The sequence below is a fragment of the Oryx dammah genome, unplaced genomic scaffold, assembly GCF_014754425.2.
Source record: "Oryx dammah isolate SB20612 unplaced genomic scaffold, SCBI_Odam_1.1 HiC_scaffold_4, whole genome shotgun sequence".
In the NCBI taxonomy this organism is placed as follows: domain Eukaryota; kingdom Metazoa; phylum Chordata; class Mammalia; order Artiodactyla; family Bovidae; genus Oryx; species Oryx dammah.
The window spans coordinates 69181508-69204745 of record NW_024070188.1 but is presented as its reverse complement, the minus strand read 5'-3'; the positions used below and the strand labels follow the sequence as shown (position 1 = coordinate 69204745).

General features: G+C 38.5%; 1 protein-coding gene across 12 annotated transcripts in view; it reads right to left on the bottom strand.

Annotated features, from left to right (window-relative positions):
- Positions 1–23238, bottom strand: part of UTRN (utrophin) — a 547129-nt gene that overhangs the window by 13837 nt on the left and 510054 nt on the right. For all 12 annotated transcript variants that reach the window (XM_040238622.1, XM_040238626.1, XM_040238624.1 and 9 more), the window contains 6 exons: positions 19027–19163; positions 12912–12950; positions 12620–12685; positions 10811–10876; positions 961–1119; positions 330–570 (listed from right to left, as the gene is read on the bottom strand). In XM_040238622.1, coding sequence (XP_040094556.1) covers positions 330–570; positions 961–1119; positions 10811–10876; positions 12620–12685; positions 12912–12950; positions 19027–19163 — 708 coding nt within the window. The remainder of the gene's footprint in view (positions 1–329; positions 571–960; positions 1120–10810; positions 10877–12619; positions 12686–12911; positions 12951–19026; positions 19164–23238) is intronic.

Here is a 23238-nt window from a genome sequence, read left to right as displayed (position 1 = left end):
ATGTTTCCCAAATGTAATTTATGCAGATGTATGTGACAGGATCTTTTCCCTTAACCTATTCAGAGCTGAGACAGATTTCAGTCTTAAAGAGGAATGAGCAATTCCATCTTAAGCTGGGAAAATGCTTTTTTTTCTTTTTTTTTTTTTTTGGTGCCAGTGAGGATTTAATGCTGATGTTTGTAGAGAGATTTCTAAGCCAGTTGAAATCAAGTATGGAGAGGAGAAAGCAGAAGTGAATCTTTCTGCTGTCTCTGGGACTGGGCCCCATGGGATGTGGGACTAGGGCAGATGGTGTGGGGACAGGGGATGCCAGGTTCCACACACTCTACCTGCTCTAGCAGCTGCCGAAGTCGGTGGAGCTGAGACTCCAGCTGCTTGTTGTGATCTTCTAAAATCTGCATCCTAGCCTCCAGCCGACCTTTGTGCTGCCTGAGGAGTTTCGCCTCTGCTATAAGTTCTGAATCCTCAGACGTGTGATGCGGGGACACAACAGAGTCTGGAGGGGAGCCAACAGGGAGGCCCCTTCTCAAGTGCTGCTCTTTCAGCTGCTCGTATTCCACCTGCAGATTTCTAGTGGAGAAGCGAAAACTAGAATTAGTATTGAACATATCACCTTCTTTCCAAAATTGCCCATGAGCTCCAAAGGTAGCCCAGGCTACTTATTTCCTCATAGGTAAAACATTTATCAATGAGACAAGCAAGCATGAATAAAACCGTAGCTTTAAATAAATAGATGTTCTAACAGACAGCACCCCTGAACCCTGAAATGTAGCTGTAATCTGCACCCAGCTGCCCAGTGTTAATGACCTCTGAAACTTTGCCTCCACGGTATTTCCTGGACAATAGTCCTGAAAAAAGAGTGGGTAAGGGCCATGTGGAAGTGCAAATGAAAGGATTTCCCATGAGAAGTCTTCCCAGGGTGAAAGACTTCTTGATTTCTCTGAAGTCTATCTAGCACACCTTTGTTCTTCCTCCAGGTCGGCAATGATCCGCTCCAGTTCTCCACGTTCTTCCCTTTCTACCAACTTCAGGATCTGAGCTGGACTCTGGGGCTGGCTCACCGGGGACTCCCCTCCGAGCGTCTGGCAGTATTGCTGGATGAGAGCATGCTCGTCCTCCCTGAGGTGACAAAGCAGATATACACAAAGGCTCACATTTGGAGGTGGATGTCGCTGGACATAGAGGAAGTAGAAACAATGACAGTCAGGCTGGCTGCTGAGCCTCTACTGCCTTAAAACTCAACATCCCTGTAAGGTGTCCGACTCTTTGTGACCCCACGGACTGTAGCCTACCAGGCTCTTCCATCCGTGGGATTTTCCAGGCAAGAGTACTGGAGTGGTTTGCCATTTCCTTCTCCAGAGAATCTTCCCGACCCAGGGATCGAACCCAGGTGTCCTCATCAGACACTAAATCCACTAGCTCCTTGACCCTGGACTTCTCAATCTCCAAAACTATAAGAAAAAATGCTTGTCATTTATAAACCATCCAGTTTAAAGTATTTTGCAATCACTGTCCCAATCAAGTACTTGATTTTACTATCTTTAGCATGTGGTTGAAAGCAATTTTATAATGCTTTGTAACCCAAAGGGTGGTAGAGGCTAATTGTTACATTCTTTCATTTAAGTAACTTAGTATAAATTATAATTGTAGATATTTATAAAATATCTCTATTTATTCCATTTGATATTATCAGCACATCATTTCTAGGATCAATCATTCTTTATTAAACAAGGAATTCCATTTAATTCACTTGGCTTCTCCCACTTTTCTAACTACTTGTCTAATGGACTAGATGTATTAATAATGTCGTCAAATAGAATAACTGACAAACAGAAGCATAAGAGAATAGACAAAGTTGACATGTTTATGGGAAGGAAATGCTTTACCAGCAAGCTTGGAATCCCTCTCCTTCTTTTACCAGAAATCCAGTCAGTCAGTGTCAGTCGCTCAGTCGTATCCAACTCTTTGCGACCCCATGGACTGTGGGAACTCCAGGTTCCTCTGTCCACGGAGTTCTCCAGGCAAGAATATCGGAGTGGGTTGCCATTCCCTTCTCCAGGGATTTTTCTGACCCAATGATTGAACCTGGGTCTTCAGCACTGCAGGCAGATTCTTTACCGTCTGAGCCACCAGGGAAGCCCAGAGATCCAGTCAGATCTTATAAATATGCAAATGATAGATTTCCTGGTTAATGCTAGCAGGAGAGTCCTGCTACACAATACCTTGGGCAGATTGTACCTGATCTGTTTTTTATGGCTTTTGGTAAACAAATCCTGGAATCTACGGATGTATAGGGTACATGCGTGCACGCTGTCACCTTAGTCATGTCTGACTCTCTGTGATCCTATGGACTGTAGCCTGCCAGGCTCCTCTATCCATGGGATTATTCTCCAGGCAAGAATACTGGAGTGGGTTGCCATGTCCTCCTCCAGGGAATCTTCTCGAACCTGTGCGTCTTATGTCTCCTGTATTTTCAGGTAGGTTCTTTACCACCAGTGTCACCTGGGAAGCATGTATAGGGTAGGGCTTCAGAAAAACATCTTGTAAGTTATGTAGCAATCAGAGTATAAAATGGAGCTATCCCATGCCTGAACCAGTTCCCTCCTGTGTAATGATGTGACTGGAAATATTCCTTAAAGAGCTTGTCTGTTGCCCTGGGGTCAGGGCACATCCTATCGAAGCCAGAAGGAACCAGGTGAGTGGCTCGGGCAGGTCTGGACCTTTTGCTTAAGCCCTGGAGCTGATGAACATGCTTGATACTGGGCAAGATCTGTGACTCTGAGTCTCGCTTGAAATTCTAACCTTGTGTTATCACAGTTTGCTCTGATAAAGAGAGGACATGAAATTGCATCTGAGAGGTAGTGCATTCTTAGAAAAGTTGTGTCCTGATCATTGAGATCAAAGTGATACAAAGAAGCAAATGAAAATAATGAATGTTAGGGCTGCAAAACAGCCAAAGCAAAGGTTCAAATGAGCCCCTTGTTAGTTTACATTGCTCCTTTATCAGTAAACTTCCCTAACCTCGCCTTCCTTCTATTATCAAATGAATAACAAAGGAATAAACTGGAAATAAGAAACACAGATGGGAAGGATTGAAATAAGCTATGGCATCATCTTTTGATGACCAGTCTTGTAAAAAGGCGGTATCACTGTGAAATAAATAAGGAAGCCTTGAGAAGAACCTCACACTTGCTCCTAAATTTAGAAGGATGAGGATAAGAAGGGAGAACGGCTCCTGTGCTACTGCAGGGCAGCAGTGTTTGAAAGCAGAACCCAAAGCTCTTAGGATGCCCATGGAGCAAAGTCAAACAGAAACGTGGCAAGGAGGTGTGCGCATGTGCATTTTGAGGAGGGAAAGGGTATTTTCTCGATAGGGAATAAATGGGTAATGTATTACTGTACCCTAAACCTAACCGTATTATGAAGGAGCAGAGAAGGCTATGAGGCTAATGTACCAACACCACAGGGACACCAATTAGCTTCAGTAATGCTTGGAGTCACTTCACCCAATTTAAGTAAAGAGAAAGACCATAACGAGAGGGGATTATAATGTACAGATCAGATATATGGACAGAACAAATGGACACATTAGAAAGATACAGTGTGTATAAAACAAATAATAAAATAATTAAATAGTAAGAGTAAAGCAGAACATTTAAAATACTTCTTAGGCCAAAAAAGATGAGTATAGAAACCAAAAAGACTGACTATGCAAAAAAAGAAGTAGTAACAAGAGAAGAGTGCTCATATACACCCCAGCGAAAATTTTATCTCATCAGAATAAAGCATCACAAGCAATCAGCCAGAAATCAAAACAAAACAATAAATCATTTATAAAGAGAGAAAAAGGTTTAGCCTCCTACTCTCCATAATGTTTAATGTCCAAAGATACTGGTCAATGCCTATTGTCCTAACTGGCCATTCTTCTGACCAGCCAGGTTATACAAATAAACAGCAAAGCACCTTGTCCATAATGCAAAAGAAAGAAAGAGTGACAATAATGCAAAACAGAACCAAATTAGGTGGTAATCTCAGGGATTGTAACAAATAAGAGTGATAAACTCATGCTCACATTGGTTTAAAAAGCAATTAATTATATAATTCCTATGAGTAACTCACCTAAAAGAAAATTGAAGACCAGAGTAAAAATTAAAAAAAAAAAAAATTCTATAAGGATAAGATGAGGTGGAGGAAAGCCTGGCCCCTATAAGCTCCCTGGCAGACCTATGATTGGATTATAGACCCTCACATGGTGCCTCTCCCATATTCCCCGACATTAATCCATTTATGTCCTTAGAACACTTATGCCTTCAGGCACCTGACCTCAGGAATTATACTTAATGCTCAATATTAACACCAACTAAATATCTGTTTTAGAAATCTGGGGACTATCCACAGTGAAACAAATACAAACAACTAAGAGTTAAAATTTGATTTGAGATGCATCTTGCTGTCAACATTTATATAGAATCATTTCTTTGGGGAAGTGTATGGGGCTTTAACATAATATTATTATTTTAAAAATATAATTACCATCATCATCTCTATCATTACATTCTTTTAATAAGGTGTCTGGAAGAAAATTAAGACAATTTTTCCAAAACTAAGAATTTAAATAGCATTCATATATAACATATAATTTTAGTCTTAAGTGGTTTTCACAGACTACTAGTCCTAAAAGTTAAATATAAAAATAGATATAGTTGAGTTCTTAATTATACAGTCATGAGGTACCAGATTAAAGTCATTTAACATCAATAGTGTGCGCAGTGCTAAAATAGAAAATGCCACCAACATGTGGACTGTACCAATGAAATACAACTAGACAGAACACCATTACACTGTATTTAAGTCATGCATAGTAAACACTGTCTAGATTACAAAAGTAGTACTTATCCAATGACAAAAGAACTGTGATTCATTGAATGACCTTTTGCAAGTAAGACATAAACAAAAATAACAATAATTTCCTTCCTTTAAAGATTTGTTATTGTTCCAGGCTCCAGAGTTGCAAACAGCAATGCCAGTGCAAATCATGCCAGCACACCAATTTCATCCTTCCACATACAAGAAGATCACTCAAGAGGGGAGGTGGAGTGAGATACCCTGATGGCAATGGCCTAAGGAAATGTCTTTGGGTTTCAGCTACTCAGATTTCCCAGGACTATCCTGGGTCCTGTCTCTTTTTGAGACAGGCTTGGTTCATTCTTTGAAATGAAAGAAAATTAACTTGTGTCTGACTTGCAATCCCAAGAACCATAGCCCGCTAGGCTTCTCTATCCATGGGATTCTCCAGGCAAGAATACTGGAGTGGGTTGCCATTTCCTTCTCCAGTGGAACTTCCCAACCCAGGAATTGAACCCAGGTCTCCCACGTTGCAGCCAGATGCTTTACCAACTGAACTACTCAGGAAGCCCTGAAAGAAAATTAGTATCCTTAAAATATATACCTTTACAATTTCCAAGTTAGACTTTCAGAAGAAAAGGGAGTACTGTGGATTAGGTTTTAGTTCAGTTCAGTCGCTCAGTCATGCCTGACTCTTTGCAACCCCATGAACTGCAGCACGCCAGGCCTCCCTGTCCATCACCAACTCCCAGTTAGGTTTATGTGAGGTAAAATGCCATGAGATTAATTCAGGCCTAGGCTGAAGAAGTAGCAGCCCATGATGCATGAAGGGTCAACAACTCTTAGTAATTAATCAGATTCACCAAGTGGCACTAGTGATAAAGAACCCATCTGCCAATGCAGGAGACATAAGAGACCCCGGTTTGATCCCTGTGTTGGGAAGATCCCCTGGAAGAGGACATGGAAACTCACTCTAGTATCCCTGCCTAGAGAATTCCATGGACAGAGGAACCTGGCCGTCTACAGTCCATGGGGTCGCAAAGAGTCAGACACAACTGAGTGACTAACACTTTCACAGAAGATGAATGCTGTGAGGGGCCAGGGAACTGGTTCCATAGACCAATTTGAGGGACACAGAATGGCTCAAATTGCAGGATAGAATACAAATGACTAAAAAGGCCTGGGGTAACTTAGAATTACAAGCTCAAGTCTCAAAATTCATACCTCAAGGCAGGGGCTTTCTTTTACTGTCGACAGCTGAGACCACCTAAAAACCAAATTTGGGAGGTTGGGCACAGCAGATGCTGAATTACAAAATCTTCTCCTTGGGTCCGGACTGTGAAGCTGGAGCACAGATGGACATGAGCAGAAGCAGAACAAGGACAGAAGGGACTAGAAGGATGTGTGGATGCTCTGACCCTCCCACCTCCCCGACTGCAGGAAGCCCTCCCTTCCCACACCAGCTGAGGCAGCGAAGTGAGGCAGTCAGGCATGGTCAGGGGTGCCTGTGCCTGGAGCCAGGATGCCTGAGTCTGAATCCCAGTTCCACCACTGACTACAAAATCCTGGGCAACCTCCTTCACCTTGTGGGTCCTGATTTCCTCCTCTATAAAGTGCTGTAATGAGAACAAGAGCGTCATGGACAACTGAATAAGTGACCATGGGCAAAGTGCTTAGAACAGTGCCTGCCTGCCTCTTGCCTGCCTGCATGCTCAGTTGCTTCAGTTGTGTTCAACTATTTGAGACCTTATGGACTGTAGCCCACCAGGCTCCTCTGTCCATGGGGATTCTCCAGGCAAGAATACTGGAGTAGGTTGCCATTTCCTCCTTCAGGGGATTTCTCAACCTAGGGATCAAACCCATATCTCCTGCATTCCTGCACTGCAGGCAGATTCTTTACCACTGAGTCACCCGGGAAGCCCTGCCCGGCTCTTAGGAGTCTCCATATCAAGGAGGAGATGGTGGTTGTTTTTGCACCATCACCATTATTATTCAAGAGATATTTGCTCATATTTCTACACCCTTACTTGGAATAACAAAAACCTCAACTCACTAGGGCCTAGGGGTAAGGTGGAGAATTCAAGAGAGAGAAAAAATTCCAAAAATTATTGTGGAAGTTTGCTAACATACAATTTTTGGCTTAAGGCACTCTGAGTTGTTTTTTTTTTAACCCTTCCCAACAACAATAAAAATTACTAGTACCTTGGGATTTAAATTGCTAATACCGATATTGGTTGTCTCAAGACAGATCTGAGAGTGAAGCAGAAGAGTCAAGCCTGCCTTAAAAAGCCACTGATCCCTCATTCAGAAGTTGGCAATACTGTTAGGTGGCACTGAATACTGTCATCTATTGTCTCTGGGGATTGTATCAGTATCCTACCAATGCCAGAGCCTTAAGAAACTTCCAGGAAAAGGCCAGGGTGTTAAGAGTATATTGCACACATGTGTGTGTGCTAAGTAGCTTCAGTTGTGCCCGACTCTTTGTGATGCTATGGACTGTAGCCTGCCAGGCTCCTCTGTCCATCGGATTCTTCAGGCAAGAATACTAGAGTTGCCGTGCCCTCTTCCAGGGGATGTTTCTGACCCAGGGATTGAATCTGCATCTCTTAAGTCTCTTGCATTGACAGGCAGGTTTTTTACCATTAGCGCCACCTGCAAAGCTCATATTGCACATATACTTCCTGCTGCTATAATCAGGTCCTGTAAGAAATAGATAAGCCTTGATCCAAGCTAAAAGCAAAGAAAGAACAACACTGTCTTGTTAAGGGCAGCAAACATTTCTTACTGTATCCCATGATCCAAGATGCTAAATTATTAGATGGGAAACTTAGCAGGAGAGCCAGGAAAATAGTAGGTTTCATTCTTAACTCTGCTCTCATGGGGAGAGCTGTCAATTCAAAGGAGGGAATAGTCACCCTCATTGGGATGAGCTATCCATTGGGAGAAAAGATATTTATTATCATAATACTTATTCATTTTGTCAAGTCAATAATGCCAATTAAAATGAAAATATTTGGGGCTTCCCTGGTGGCAAAGTTGTGAAGAATTCGCCTGTAATTCAGGAGACGCAGGTTCGATGGCTGGATTGGGAAGATCCTCTGGAGAAGGAAAAGGCAATCTGCTCCAGTGTTCTTGCCTGGGAAATCCCGTGGACAGAGGAGCCTGGTGGGCTACAGTTCACGTGGTTGCAGAAGATTTGAACATGACTTGGTGACTAAACAACAGCAATGAATTTTGTCAAACCACCAGCCTTAGGTCCAAAGTAGGACTTCGAAGGTGGAGTCCTTGTTAGATTTCTCACTTGAATGATCCCTGCATGTTCATAGGAAAAGACCCCCAAAATACTCAGTAGTTTAAAGTGTGGAAGAGCAAAGGACTTCCAGATTGGCTTTATCAAAGTAAGACTTCTTAAAATATTCATTAAAAATATTAATGTATCAGGAACTAGACAACAATTTCTCTTTAGTGATTTATACATTCTTACACTATTCATTTAATCTCTCACAAAAGGGAAAATTTGCTTCCTTGCCTTTTCCAGTACCTCGAGGCCATCACATTCCTTCACTTTCAAAGCCAGCAGTGCAGCACCTGTAAAATCTCTTTGTATCTCACCTCTGCTCCCATGATTACCTCTCCTATCCCAAACCCTGACTCTCCTCCTTCTTACGAAGACCCTTGTAGCTACACTGGGCTCGCCCAGATAACCCAGGCTAATCTCCCGATCTCAAAATCCTTAATTTAGTCACTTGTGCCAAGTCCCTCTTGCCATGTAAAGTCACAGTCACAGGTGTCAGGGATTAGGATGTGGATTTCTTTGGGGGCCTATTCTTCTTTCTACTTTAAATGCCCTCACCATGTTCCTCCTCTATCCATCTCCCTGCTAGGCCGTAAGATACTGAAGACAGCATCGACCTTTACAAAACTGGGCACGTGTCAGGGGTGTGCTGCTAAGTGTTTACCAGCAGCTTCTCTACAAGATAAATAAAAAGGCCCTGCTTTGTAGCATTTTTAATTTTTATGGTTTAAATACTTTCAGTATGGCCAATTTAAGCTAATGACTTCACTGAATATAGAGCTGAAAAAAGATTCATATTTGCACACCACCTGACACCCCGAGAGCACAGGTAATAGTAAAATGAGGTAAAATAACTAAGATGTGATGAGTTCTGAGTATTATTTTTGATATTATTTTAATCTAATCTGTTGGTTTGCAAGTATATACATGGGCTTCCCAGGTGGCACTAGTGGTAAAGAACCTGCTTGCCAATGCAGGGGATGTAAGAGGCACGGGTTCAATTCTTGGGTCGGGAAGATACCCTGGAGGAGGGCATGGTAATCCACTCTAGTATTCTTGCCTGGAGAATTACATGGACAGAGAAGCCTGGCGGGCTACAGTCCATAGGTATATACAAATGAATTTTAATAATGTCTTTGTTTAACAAGCAGCTTACAAACTTCTTGAAAATTTAACAACTAGCTCTCACAACTGTCTCCAGTACACCACTGCAAGGTAGGCATGCAATAAGTATTTTTTTGGATGGAAGAATGAGTTAATATATCTCTTGACAGTATATTAAAATGTATTCAGCTGTTAGTCATATGATTATTTTGTCATTTCTCAGACATTAGTGCTAAATTAAAAAATCAATAGTGCTTTTTATAATTTGAAAATAGGAAATACTAAATTTGATTATTGCCTTTACTTGGATCACAAAGTGTGACAAACACATTTAAAGAATTTAAGTTTTGTTTTAATTAGTAGTTTTAAACTTTGTTTAATTCTTTAGCTATTTCTCAACCTTGATGGAAAATATGTTGATTTAGGATATTTAAGATACTTAACTGCTTTATAAGAAATACATACTAGGAGTTTAAATATGAAACAAGCATTATGAATATGCTATTACCTTGGTTTGGGAATCCTTTCAAACACACAGTACATTAATAATAATGTATAAGTCACTACTGTATTGTTATAAACTACTAACGTGCTATTTTTTTAATTGAAAATTGATAAATCTCCTGAGAACTTTTATATATAAGCTTAATGATAGTAAAACAATTAAAAAAAAAATATTGACCAGGAGACATTTCATGTTAGAGTACCTTAGGTATTTCAACTTGGCTGTCTCTATGATCTTTTTTAGTATAAAATACCTAAGAACCAAGTTTGACAACTTTCCTGGCAACCTTACAGTTTCCCACCAGATCCAAACCACAATGACTGGGTGAGTCAACTAAACTCCACACTACTGAAATCATAGACACCATCCAGAATTGAAAATGTTAATTCCAAGGTGGTGGAGGGTGGGGAAAGCTATAAAAGCAAGATGGCATATGACAGTGGAATAATCAGAGATAAAATATCTGCCAAGAAAGGTTTTTAAAAAGCATTCTACAGTTAATGAGGCTTTTCCTAGTTGCTAATAAAATCAAAATTATTGGCAGAGGAGTTAACACTTTCCAGTGAAGGGTAAGGAGTAGATGTACAAGCCTGTGTAGGTCATAACTATTAAATGGCAGAGATTATGGAGAAAATTATGAGCATACAGAAGGAAAAGAATTTTACAGAATGGCACATAGTCTATAGAATTACATCTGTTAAATTAACAGGATGTAACAAGAATTATATCTGTTAATTAACATCTGTTAAATTAATATCAGATAAATGGAATGAATATCTATACCTGTATTTATAAATAAATCAATATGATTTTCCTAGGGCAGACGAGTAGCCAAATATAGGATTTTCTTCAGTAACTTATATGAAACTAAATAAATAAACATATCCAATTTATACTATCATGGCTTGAAACCATAAAATCTATGTAGACATTTTTATAACCACACTTATCAATTTTGATTTGGATCAAAATTCAGAGCCACAGTCAATGAAGATTACTTCCGACAGCCATAATATAAGAACCAGCTTTCCAAGGCAGCACTAATTTCATGATTTACTTACACACTTCCTGTGGTAGAGCTGCTATCAGTGAGGAAAGACCCATTAGTCCTTTCCATTTGGGCCAGTCTGTAAAATGAAAATAAAGAGGTTAGAGAATGTGGCCACACAGGGTATAGTTGATTGATACAGCCTCAGTGTTTCTTAAACTGTCCTAATTCCCACAAAATCCAGAAGAGCTCAAATTCCCTAACAAGACTTTGAAATGAAAACAACGTCTAACGTTGAGTTCTGTTTCTATCACCACCACCATAAGGACTAAAGACTTTTATTTTACATCATGTTATGTAGTTTCCTAGTGGACCTAGTTTCCTAGTTGATCTCTCAGATTCTTAAGTCAGTCTGCACTCTCTCACACATCTGATTATGTCCCTCTCCCTTTCATGTTTAAAGATTCTCCATAATGCCTCTTTACCAACGGACAGAATCTTACTCCTTAGCAAGTGAAAGTGAAAGCCACTCAGTTGTGTCCAACTCTTTGCAAGCCCATGGAATTCTCCAGGCCAGAATTCTGGAGTGGGTAGCCTTTCTCTTCTCCAGTGGATCCTCCCAACCCAAGGATGGTACCCAGGTCTCCCGCAGTGCAGGCAGACTCTTTACCAGCTGAGCCACAAGGAAAGCTCAGGAATACTAGAGTGGGTAGCCTATCCCTTCTCCAGTGGATCTTCCTGACCCAGGAAGTGAACCAGGGTCTCCTGCATTACAGATGGATTCTTTATCAACTGAGCTATCAGGGAAGCCCATCCTTAGCAAGTGGGCCCCACATTACTGGACTTCAGCTTCTGTCCCTTCACTCTGTCTTGTCCTTTCCCCTTTCTCTACTTGCAATTCTTTAAATAAACTGAACTCTTTCTGAGCTCAATGCTTTTAAGCATGTTTTTCCACTTTTTCCTGAAATTTCTACTTGGCCTAGACTCAGCTCAAATGTTACTGTTTTTATTATGTTGCTTGAACTATAGCCTTTTATTTATTTATTTATTTTCAGGTATTATATTTGTCCTTAAGATTTTTCACACCTTTTTAAAAAAGCTTTTCATTTTATTTTGAAGTATAGCTGATTAACAATATTGTGATAGTTTCAGGTGGACAGCAAAGGGACTCAGCCATACATATACATGTATCCATCCTCCTCCAAACTCTCCTCCCATCCCAGCTGCCACGTAACATTGAGTCGAGTTCCCTGTGCTATACAGGAAGTCCTTGCTGGTTATCCACTTTAAATACAGTAGTGTGTACATGTTTATCCTAAACTCTCTGACTGTCCCATCCCATCATCCTTCCCCTCAGCAACCATAGGTTGAACTATAACCTTTTAAAGCATAGCCAGTTACTAACACTGTCAATACCTAGTACATACTTGGTTGTATAAAAGTTTGTACAACTCAATAAGACCAGCTTATACTTTTATATTATTTGGGAACTCCAAAATAAACCTCTATGGTAAAGTATTAGCATACATTTAATTACATATTGTAATTCATATGTACACCATCTCCGGAGAACACTTTCAATACTTTCATTCATTGAAACTGGGTTACATTATCTAAATCCTATTTGTACAGTGTTTGCATTTTCATGAGCTCACTAATCACATCCCATGGAGATTTACTTAGTAGAATATATTGCAAGTGTTTGGTAAAGTGCAAATTACAGTATAGAAAGATGAAAGCCCAGATTTCAAATATAATAGAATCACCACTCCTGCAAAACTACATCTCTCAAACCAAGGCATGTGAATGATATAAGATTAATACAGAAAGAGATACATTCTGGGTGGCAGTGCAGTGGAGGGATCCCAGCAAAGTTTCTTACCGTGTAGCATACTGTTCTATTCTTGAATGGGTATCATCATGAAACAGCTGAGGAGACTGCGAAGGGCTGGAAGAGAGAAAGCAAAGAAACAGTTTTATGCCCACATGTTGACAGATGTTACTATTAGGAATGTTAGCTTAGTTAAATAATGAATTTGACATGCAAAAAAACCACTAGGATTGTTACCCAGGAGGCAGAACTATTATTTTAGGATAAGAGTTTAGTAATCACCCCATGCTAGTAAAACAGATCAGAACATCCGTCTTGTGCACACGGAGCTGTGGATACTCACTCATAGTGCTCTGGCCACATACTGATGAGTGTGATAGGGCTGCAAGGAGGGCAGAGGGAGACAAAAGTCATAGAAGAAACACTTTAGAGCAATTTAAGACAAAAGCAGTCAGTCGGAGGGTAGGGGGTGGGGTACAGTCTCAATCGTCTTCCACGCCTGCATTTGGTTGCCCTGAGGTCCACCATGAAAGAAGTCAAAACAAATAGAAATGACTGTTTATTCTAGAAGAGATGCTATGTATTCAAGTGCCTGCAGGGGCCTTTCCACAGATATTATAGGATATTTGTTATAGACAGCAAACACATTTAAACAGTCTGATGGGAAAAAGAAAGAGAATGCTCTAAAATAGCTCAAAATTATGGGATAATTTAAAAAGTAATGTTTCATAATGTACTGGACAGAGGTGCAATCATATTTTTGTTTTTCCTGCAGAAGAAACTTGATCAGAAAGGAAAAGTTAAATACCAAGGACTACATTATATATTGATGGCAGAGTTGCAATAAAATGAGAATGTTCTGAATCATTCCTCAATTTTATTTTTTATTTTTCAAAAACATATTTTCCTGGCTGCAGCACATGGCATGTGGGATCTTAGTTCCGTGAACAGGAATGGAACCTGTGCCACTTGCATTGGACACTCGAAGTCTTAACCACTGAACTGCCAGGGAAGTCCCCTTTGCCCAATTTTAAATAAAATCCAAATAAAGGTATACACAGAGTATCTCAACCTCACAAATACACTGAAAAAAGATACAGCCTAGATGTTCTCCTCTACACCCAGCCAAAATTCTCAATTATCCATAAACTGAAAGAAACGTTGCTAGATCATGATACACTTTTATCAAACAAAATTTTATCCAGAAGTTCTATCCAAGAAACTGATAAAAGGAACACTGTCTACTAGAATCAGAGCTTGAGATTGGAACTTGATTAGTCACTATCATTCCTAGCCCTGGAGACACACTCCAATCTCACAGTACTGCCTAGAAAACCCCAAGTCTGTAAGAAATATCGTTTGAAAACAAATGATCCTAATCAAAAGTTAGTTCAAACCCTAACCCTTTTTTATTAGAGGTGTGGGGAGGTGTGGGGGAATACTGATGAATGTGGAAATTAAAAAGCCTAAAGAAAATTAGTTGTCTAATTAAATAAAGTCTCCTGCAAAAGGTAATGCTGGTTGAAACAAAGAAGAAGGAAAATGTATTCTAGATCTACTTGATTCTCCTATTTCTATTATAGATATATACTTAAGAAAAAAGTTAATGATCTCATTATCTCCCATTGAGAAGCAAAAGTTGATGTCTGCAAAGTGAAGATTAAAAGATGACAGAAAGTCATCTTATTGGTGTGGAAAACCGAGATTCTTTGGATTTATTTCAAAAAAAGGTATTTATCTGGTCTGTGTTTGTCAGACATTTATACTGTAAATAGACTTAATTACCTATGTATAAAACAGACACAACAATGAAACAAAACAGTATTATTCAATAGTCTTTTCATATCACTATTTTTCATTAACTCTGAAATACAGATGTTCAGTGTCAGATAAATTATTTTCTATACACTTTCCCTGGTGGCTCAGACGGTAAATAATCTCTAAAGAATTTAGAGATCATTTCTAAAATTCAAGTATACCACAACATTTGCTGCTGCTGCTGCTAAGTCGCTTCAGTCATGTCCAACTCTGTGTGTCCCCATAGACAGCAGCCCACTAGGCTCCTCTGTCCCTGGGATTCTCCAGGCAAGAACACTGGAGTGGGTTGCCATTTCCTTCTCCAATGCGTGAAAGTGAAGTCGCTCAGTCGTGCCCGACTCTTAGCGACCCCATGGACTGCAGCCTACAAGGCTCCTCCGTCCATGGGATTTTCCAGGCAAGGGTACTGGAGTGGGGTGCCATTGCCTTCTCTGACAACATTTGGTGTGAGCTTTAAATGTAAGAAAAATACGTGTGTATATATATGTATATATATATATAATCTTAATTGAACTCACAAAAGCTTTGTGAAACTGCTTGACTGGTTCCCGTAAAGTTAATTCAGTCAGTACAATAGTGATTCACTGAACTAAGATAAGAATAGCAGAGGCAAAAAGCTGAACTGAAGAGTGTCAAAAGAAAGCTTCTTTATGTATTGTGAAAATTTCTGAGAAAAGAAAAAGATTAAAAAAAAAACTTTAGGCTTTATTGACTTTAAAGTACTTTGATTTGTAGAAAATATATTAACTGATAAGCTTTTTCATTTAATTCCAGAAGAAGAAAACTGGGCAATATTCTCCCTGAATTGTTAGAATCCATGATTAAAGGGGGTTAAGAAAAGACCAGTCTCTGTGTTAGCCCAGACTTCATAATGCTGCCTCTCAAGTGCGTTCCAGAGTGGTATCTGAACAGGGTGTTTTGGCTCCTTACACACAAATATGCAAGACTCTACTAAATATACTTAATGTTATAAGAAATATAACCCAGACTTTTCTCTGAAGAACTCAGAGACTTTTCAGTGCCTTAAATTCTCAGCAGACTTCTCACACTTTCCGTCTGTTTGCCTTCTGAAGTCCATTTGTCGCAGAGCAGGGGTCCCAGCGGCTCTGACAGATAAAGCTTCAGTGCCCCCTCCCTCCTGCTCTTGAGGACTATAAACAGCTTCACCTGCTTTACCAGGCTGATCATGACCTGCTTCCTGCTTTCCTTTCCACTCCCATTTCTCGTCATTTCTCAAGCTCCCATTCCAGTTTCCAAAACAGGGTTGTCTTTCGGCTGTTGAAAATGTCTGCCTTGCTGGGAAACTCTCCCTCTCCTCCCTGGGTAACAAACACTGAGTTTTGGGCCCTATTCATCTTTCAGTTTTGGGATGAACTGTCACTTCTTCCCAGTCCAATGCTCCCACAACCATAATTCCACTTACTATGAGATGGTTCTTGCTACCGTAAGAACTTAAAAAACCAGGAAACTCATCTATTCCACCTTAACCAATACATGCGGTAGTGGTAGTTGTTTAGTCGCTAAGTTGTGTCTGACTCTTGTGGCCCTACGCACTGCAGCCCACCAGGCTCCTCTGTCCATGGGATTTCCCAGGCAAAATACCAGAGTGGGTTGCCATTTCCTTCTCCAGGGGGTCTTCCCAACCCAGGGATCCAAACCCGGGTTTTCTGCATTTCAGGTGAATTCACTACCAACTGAGCCACCAGGGAAGCCCAACCAATACCAGGGAGAGGTGCCTATTTTATTCCTTTCAATTTTCAGGGAAACTAAGCTACCTTTTTAGCCAATAAATCTCACTCAATTCTCAAATTACTTTGTCACCCTTTGAGCTTGTTTCTCAGGTCTATTTTCAATGGTAAGAACTCTCATCAAGCTCTAATCATTTATTTTGATTTATTTTTGTGAAAAAAATCTTGCATAGTTATAAAATTAATTGAATAAACCTAAGCATGGGTTTGTTTACCTCCTTTTAATAATAACTAATTTTCCCATAAATCCCCTCCATGCATGCATGTATAATTACTGGATAGGGGATAAGACATTACATTTTGCAGGGATGAAAGAGAAAGAAGCAAAAGGAAATTCTAATCAGCTTCATAAATAACTTCAACACCTTTACCACTTCACTGGTTTTTCTCCAATGTTCTCCTCCCACAAATAGAATAAATGAAATCAAAATTTTTACTACCTATTCACATAAATTGTTACACCAGAAGATTAAGTGGCCCTGTACTAGAAAGGGCTCAGTAGAAAAATGAACTATACCAACTCCAAGAATACATTCTAGGATTAAAAAAGGAAGAAAATCTGCCCAATGTATCCAGTAGCTCATAAATCTTTTTCAAAAAAGGATCTCATGACATCTGATTTAATCTTACACTCCTTTTCTTTCCCTCATTTTCCTCTCACTGAAAATGCTGGTACATTCATCTTTGATGAAATGAAGCATCTTCAGAGTTACAGCCAAAAATCATAGCACAAAATTATTTGGCACACACTTTTCTGTTCTCTTTTCCTTTAACTGAATCACTCAGAATTATTAATGTCAGTCATTATTTTGACAGTGAAAGGCAAATTATCAAAATTGCTTAAAAGTAATTTAAAAGATCTATCTATCTGCATGACTCATACAAGGGATGTAGCTATTTGGAACATAAAATGCCAATGGTTTATCCAAAGAGTCAAAAGCACATCACTATTTCAAACCTATCAAATTATCTTGTAAATAAAACCACTGTGTGATAATTCTATGCTTCAGGCCCTTACTCTAAAGGTTATTTAGATCTGATACCAAGATAGGCAAAATTTTATCTTTATTAGGTATTCAGCATAGTTAAACTATATATTAGACACTAAAACAAATAAGAATGTATTATCATATACCTTTTGAAAGAAAGGGGGAAAAAATCTATCCACAAAACAAAGACGGGATCAAAAATATACCTTTCTTTACAGATTTTAAGCATTGCCGGCAGATTCTTTACCAACTGAGTCCCTAGGGAAGCCCAAGTATACTGGAGTGGGTAGCCTATCCCTTCTCCAGTGGATCCTCCCAATCCAGGAATCGAACTGGGGTCTCCTGCGTTGCAGGCAGATTCTTTACCAGCCAAGCTACCAGGGAATCACAAGAATTTCAATAGTATGCCTTAAATTAAAATCATTTCAATAAAGTTTCTTCTAAAATGTACTGCAGAAAAAAAATGACTGGGGGGCATATATCTTAATTGTATGGAATTTGATATCAAGCAAAGTTATCCAAAAGTTTGAAGTTTTTGGTATGCTTTAAATGAGTATGTGGTATTTTTGGACCTATCTACATACATAGCCACGTTGTATTTCTTTCTTCATGCACATCCATAATATTACCTATGGAGGGATAAAAATATCCACTTTACTTTGTCTATAGTCTTCCTTTTATTTTTTAGTAGTTAAACAAACTAAAAATAAAAATTGCATATAAATGTAGCAAAGCCCCTGGTCCAAAGAGTTTTATACGGATAAAAAAACTTGGACTAAATAGTCTATCCCTCTATTTTGACATCTTTGAGACATAGACTGTCATAATACACTGGACTGCTACTGTTCTCTGATTATCTCTCATATATACACAAATAAGTTAGCTATGAGTTTTGAAGGTTCAATGTCAACACATTTTTATAGTTCTTACTTCAGTTTTCTTTATTGTATAATGTAGAAAACTCCACACTTCAGAGCTTCTCTTCTGTAGTTACTTGAGAAGGAATATTTCTGTAACTAGAACTCCACTATTCTTTATGACTAGGCACTCGTGATGATTAGCAATAAAACTTAATTTTCCCCAAGATTCAAGCACAAGAAAATTGCCTTGGCAGGCATATTTATGCTGATATTTCAAAAAAAAGTAATCCAAAGACTTAAAATCATATTTATTTTGATCTTGACATATAATTGCTTAGTAATTTAAATTTTGTTCTTGCATTTATTCTGGTTCATTTTAAAATTTCTTTTCATTTCAGGCTATAAACTATTATCCTTCATTTTATAATCCCAAAGTAATTTTGCAATCTGAAACTTTGTTTCATTTATGTTTGTAAACTCAAATGATATACTTTTAAGAAAACTTTGTCTATTACAGGTTCTATTTAAAGCTATCTTATTTCACTGCCATGTTTAAGAAAAAAAGAAATTAGAAACGCAATGTGAGATTTTGATAAGATTTCATATAGATATATATCTGAAGCAAGGAATTAAACATTATTAATAAACATATTAAAATAAGTAAAATGAGTGCAAAACATATAAGAAATAGTAAAAAAAAAAAAAACCCACAAAGAGGGAAAATTGGAAAATAAAGTAATGAAAGAGCATAAATACAACAGTTTGCTTAAAGTATTTTTAAGAGTAAAAGTGCAAAGGTGGACACATTATTACATATTTCAAAAGTTCAGGAAAACATGCAAAATTAAACCTGTGCTGTCAAAAACAGTCAAAATTCATGTTGCAAAGACTGAGTCCAAGTTTAGTTTCCTTCTTTGTAGATGAAACATTTAACCAAAACACAACTTCTTTTTGGCTTTCAGATTTATCTTTTGTCACTAATATAAAAGTATCAGGTATAAGAGCACATACAGATACAAGTTTAATAGTAAAATTAAACTTACGTCTCTAAGTTGTCACCTTCAAGAACTGTCTGGACAGGCAGGTAGCCAAGCCGAGGATGTTTGGCAAAGTATTTCTTCGATCTGAACTTATTCTTCAGCACCTTTGTGAAGTCCCGTACATCTTCCCCAGATGTTGTCTATGAGGTTGAAAAAAATTACACTTATCTCATTAAAATGGAAGGAGACAACTATCTACAATCAAATTAGAGCAGATGTAAATTGATGCAATTAAATGACAACACTTTCAGTAGTTTTATGTATTTTTGGAATAGCACACAAGGTCATCAGAACACATGGCAATCAAGACTCATCATTAAATATTTCCAGCAATCAGCTTATAATTTTTAATTTTCTGTTGAGAATAAGCAATAAGTAAATCATTTCCCCAATACGTTAAAATGAATTTTGGCAATGTTATTCATTAATTCCTGTCACTAGAAAAGCTGCAATTTGCTATTAAACACTTGGTGAGGACGTATTCTGGATATTATATGGTTTAAGCTAAGTAATGAGGCACATACATCCTCATAATTCACCCATATATATATATGCATATATATACATATATCCTGTACCGACTTCACAGAAGCCAGCACAAATTGTAGTCTAGAAAAAGAGAAAACAGTACACAAGAGAGAAAGACCAGGGCCACGCTGGTTCTCTCTTCTGCAAGGAATACTATCAGATTCTTTGTTCTTTCCCACCCATATAAACATAATTATTTGACATGGGACTTTCCAGGTGGTACAGCGGTAAAGAATCTGCCTGCAATGCAGGAGATGTGGGTTCAATCCCTGGGTCACGAAGAGCTGCTGGAGTAGGAAACGCAACCCACTCCAGTATTCTTGCCTGGAAAATTTCATGGATACAGGAGCCTGGCAGGCTATAGTCCATGAGGTCTCAAAGTGTCAGATATGACTAAGTGACTGGAGCACACACACACACACACACACACACACACACACACACACAGAGCATGCATTTGATATGGACTCAATTACTAATGGTGATATAAAATGTGACTTTTAAAAAAAGCATTTCAATATGATTGGTTAACATAATCATTTAGGGTGACTGACCTACCTGCCACCTGCTCCCCCAGCTTTTGCACCCTCCTCAGTCTGTCTTTTCCCTCCTGACAAACATGCCCTGGATTCACACAAACTTGTTTTGCAAACAGAAGCTTAACAAAATATTTTTTGGAACAACTGAATTGAGTCAATCCTTACATGGTTTTGTTACTTTCTATTTGCTCTCATGCCACCTAAATATGTTTTCTTCTAGTAAACAATTAAGGGAATTTTTGATTCTCTATGGAGAAGGTAATGGCAACCCCCTCCTGTATTCTTGCCTGGAGAATCCCATGGACAGAGGAGCCTGATGGGCTACACAGTCCCTGGGGTCGCAAGGGTTGGACATGACTTAGCGACTAAACAACTGCTACTGCTACTACTTGATTCTCTAACCTTGCAGAGCAGAAATAACATAAATCAGCCCAAGCTATGTATCAGTTTTCTCTTTATTTAAAAGAATATGTATAGCAAGCAAAGCCCACGTTATCACCGGACCTTGCTATCAGACCCACAATGTCAAATCTTTTTCTGAATAACAAAGAACAAACTATATAATACCTCCATTATATAGATAAAGACCCTCTCAAATATAAAGTGTAGAAAATAAGCTACTAATTGGAGGAAAAAAAAGAGAATTCAAGGCACTCTATACAGGGAAAAGTGTTGCTATGAGATGCTGGTTTGGGGGTATTTATCTCTGACCAGGCATAACAGGGGAGAGGAGCAGATCACAGCTGGGAATAAAGAAGGCAATATTTAGAGACACAATGCCTGGTCCTGAGAATAAAGCCAAAAAGATATATCTCTGCTATAAAGGACATTTGGACTTTCAGCAATGGGTATCACAGCCACAGATCATTAAGTTTATAGGTATGTTTATCCTGAATGTTTTGGTAAAAAGAAAGAAAAAAAAAAAAAGAAGAAGCTTTCCATGATAGAAATACAAAAAGAAGGCCCCATGCAAGAATAAGCATTTATGACCCAATTTATTTTTGTGTCTGCTCTTAACAAATTGTTAATATACAAGGAGACAGGAAAGTAATGGCCTCCAGCTTTTACTTGGTCTATTTTCATCTGGCAATAAAAGAGTTTATATTGTTCGGATCAGTGATTTTCAAGCCATATCCAGGTCTCTAACTCAGGCAACCCTGAGTGGGCGGGTGGGAGAAAGGCCAGGTGGGCAGGCACCAGGCCACTTTCCCAGTCTGCCTCCTCCAGGACAGCCTACAATACAGGGCCCTTAGGTATATTCATGGTGGTGTGCAACCATCATCACTATCTAATTCTAGAATAGCATCATCACCTCAAAACGAAAGAAAGCCTGTACCCATTAGCAATCATTCCCGCCCCCACTACCACCCCCATCTCCTCCCCTCAGCCCCTGGCAACCGCTAATCTACTTTCTGTTTCTATGGACGTGTCTATTCTGGACATTTCTTATAAATGGAATCATATAATATATGGTTTTGTGTGACTGGCTTCTTTCACTAAGCATAATGTTCTAACTTATCTCTATTTGGGTTTCAATGTGAACTCTTGATGGGGAAAAAATGACATATCATTTAAAAGTACAAGTCCCATTCCACATCACACACTCTTTAGGTAAAGACATTCACGATATGGAAGAAGAAAGCAAAACCAGACAACCAATGATAACCCTTCTCTCTCCCACAAAAAAACATACAAAAAACAACTACCTGCCTCCCAAAAAGTTACAGAAGGGGTTTCTGATAATGCTCAAGTTTTATTTTTAGAAAAAATGAGTGCATTCTCATATAAGGAATGCTAATGAGGAGAAAGTGCCCTCGTAATCTAAGGGCACTAAATTTGCTATCACCATAAACTTTATACAATATTAAAAGAAAAAGTGAAAAGTAATTTCATCCCACAGGAATGTGATTCCTTAGTTTAGATAGAACCAAGAAAATGAATTATGCCTATTTTCTCACCAAAAAAGGTTAAAATATATTTGTACATATGTGACCTAATTTGCTATCTAATGATAGTACCTAAAATTTCTCTGTTTGAAGGTGCTTGAGCAACAGTTGGTAAAAAGGTCAAACAGAGGACCACCTACCTAACATAATCAATATCATCAAACTCAACTCCGTCTCCATGCTAGTGTGGAAAGTTGTTCTTTTTTAAGCAAACAGCTATTGATAATATGATGTGAAGATGAAATTGAAAGGATCATTCATTACTACACAAATTATCCAGCATTTTATCTTATCCATGCATTTCCTGAAAGACTAGGTTTTCATTTATTGCTCTAAGCAAAGAAATAAAAAGAACAAAAGATTTTGTAGATCTCAGTAGATGTAATGAGGGTGATGTATTAGCACAGAAGTCTCACCTTACAAACAGCTTTCCTTGAATTTCTTTTTACTATCAAGTGTGATGAGACCATCACCACTTTTTTGACCCAAAAGGAAAGTGACACTAAGGCTTAGAGGGATTCAGATCAAGAAGGTCAGGAAAACTTGCAAACCTACATCTATTCACCAGACTGGCACTGTGTCATCTCTCTAGGAAAAACTAAACAGTTTTTTTTTTTGTTTTTTTTTGTTTTTTTTTTTTTTTTTTACTTCAGGAAGCAACAGTTGGAACTGGACATGGGACAACAGACAAAACTAAACAGTTTTAAGTTTTGTAAGAAAAAGAAGTCACAGCCATTGATTAAACTATTATAATATTCTGAATTTCCCCTTTATTTTAAATAAAGTCCTACCAAGATACCCTGTGGCTGATTTTTACAAGATTTATAGTGAAATGTCACTTTCTAATTTTAAATTGCATATCTAAGAAATGTTCAGTGGAAGTACAATTAGAAAAAAATATACATGGAAGAGAAAAAAGAAACATTAAAATTACCAGTTCTTCTGTCACCCAGAGATAATCAGTCTTAAAATGTTTGGTACTGGATCAATTTATTTTTAATCCTTTTTATGGCAAAATAAAACATACATATATAAAACTATATACAACAGACATATGGTTTAATAAAATAAATTATATGTTAAACACCATCAAGTCAGGAAATTGAACTTCGTTGGACGTTCCAGAAGACTTGTTCCAGTTACAACCCCTCCCCACCTCCATAAAGCCATCATCCTTATTTTTGTAACAATAATTTCCTTGT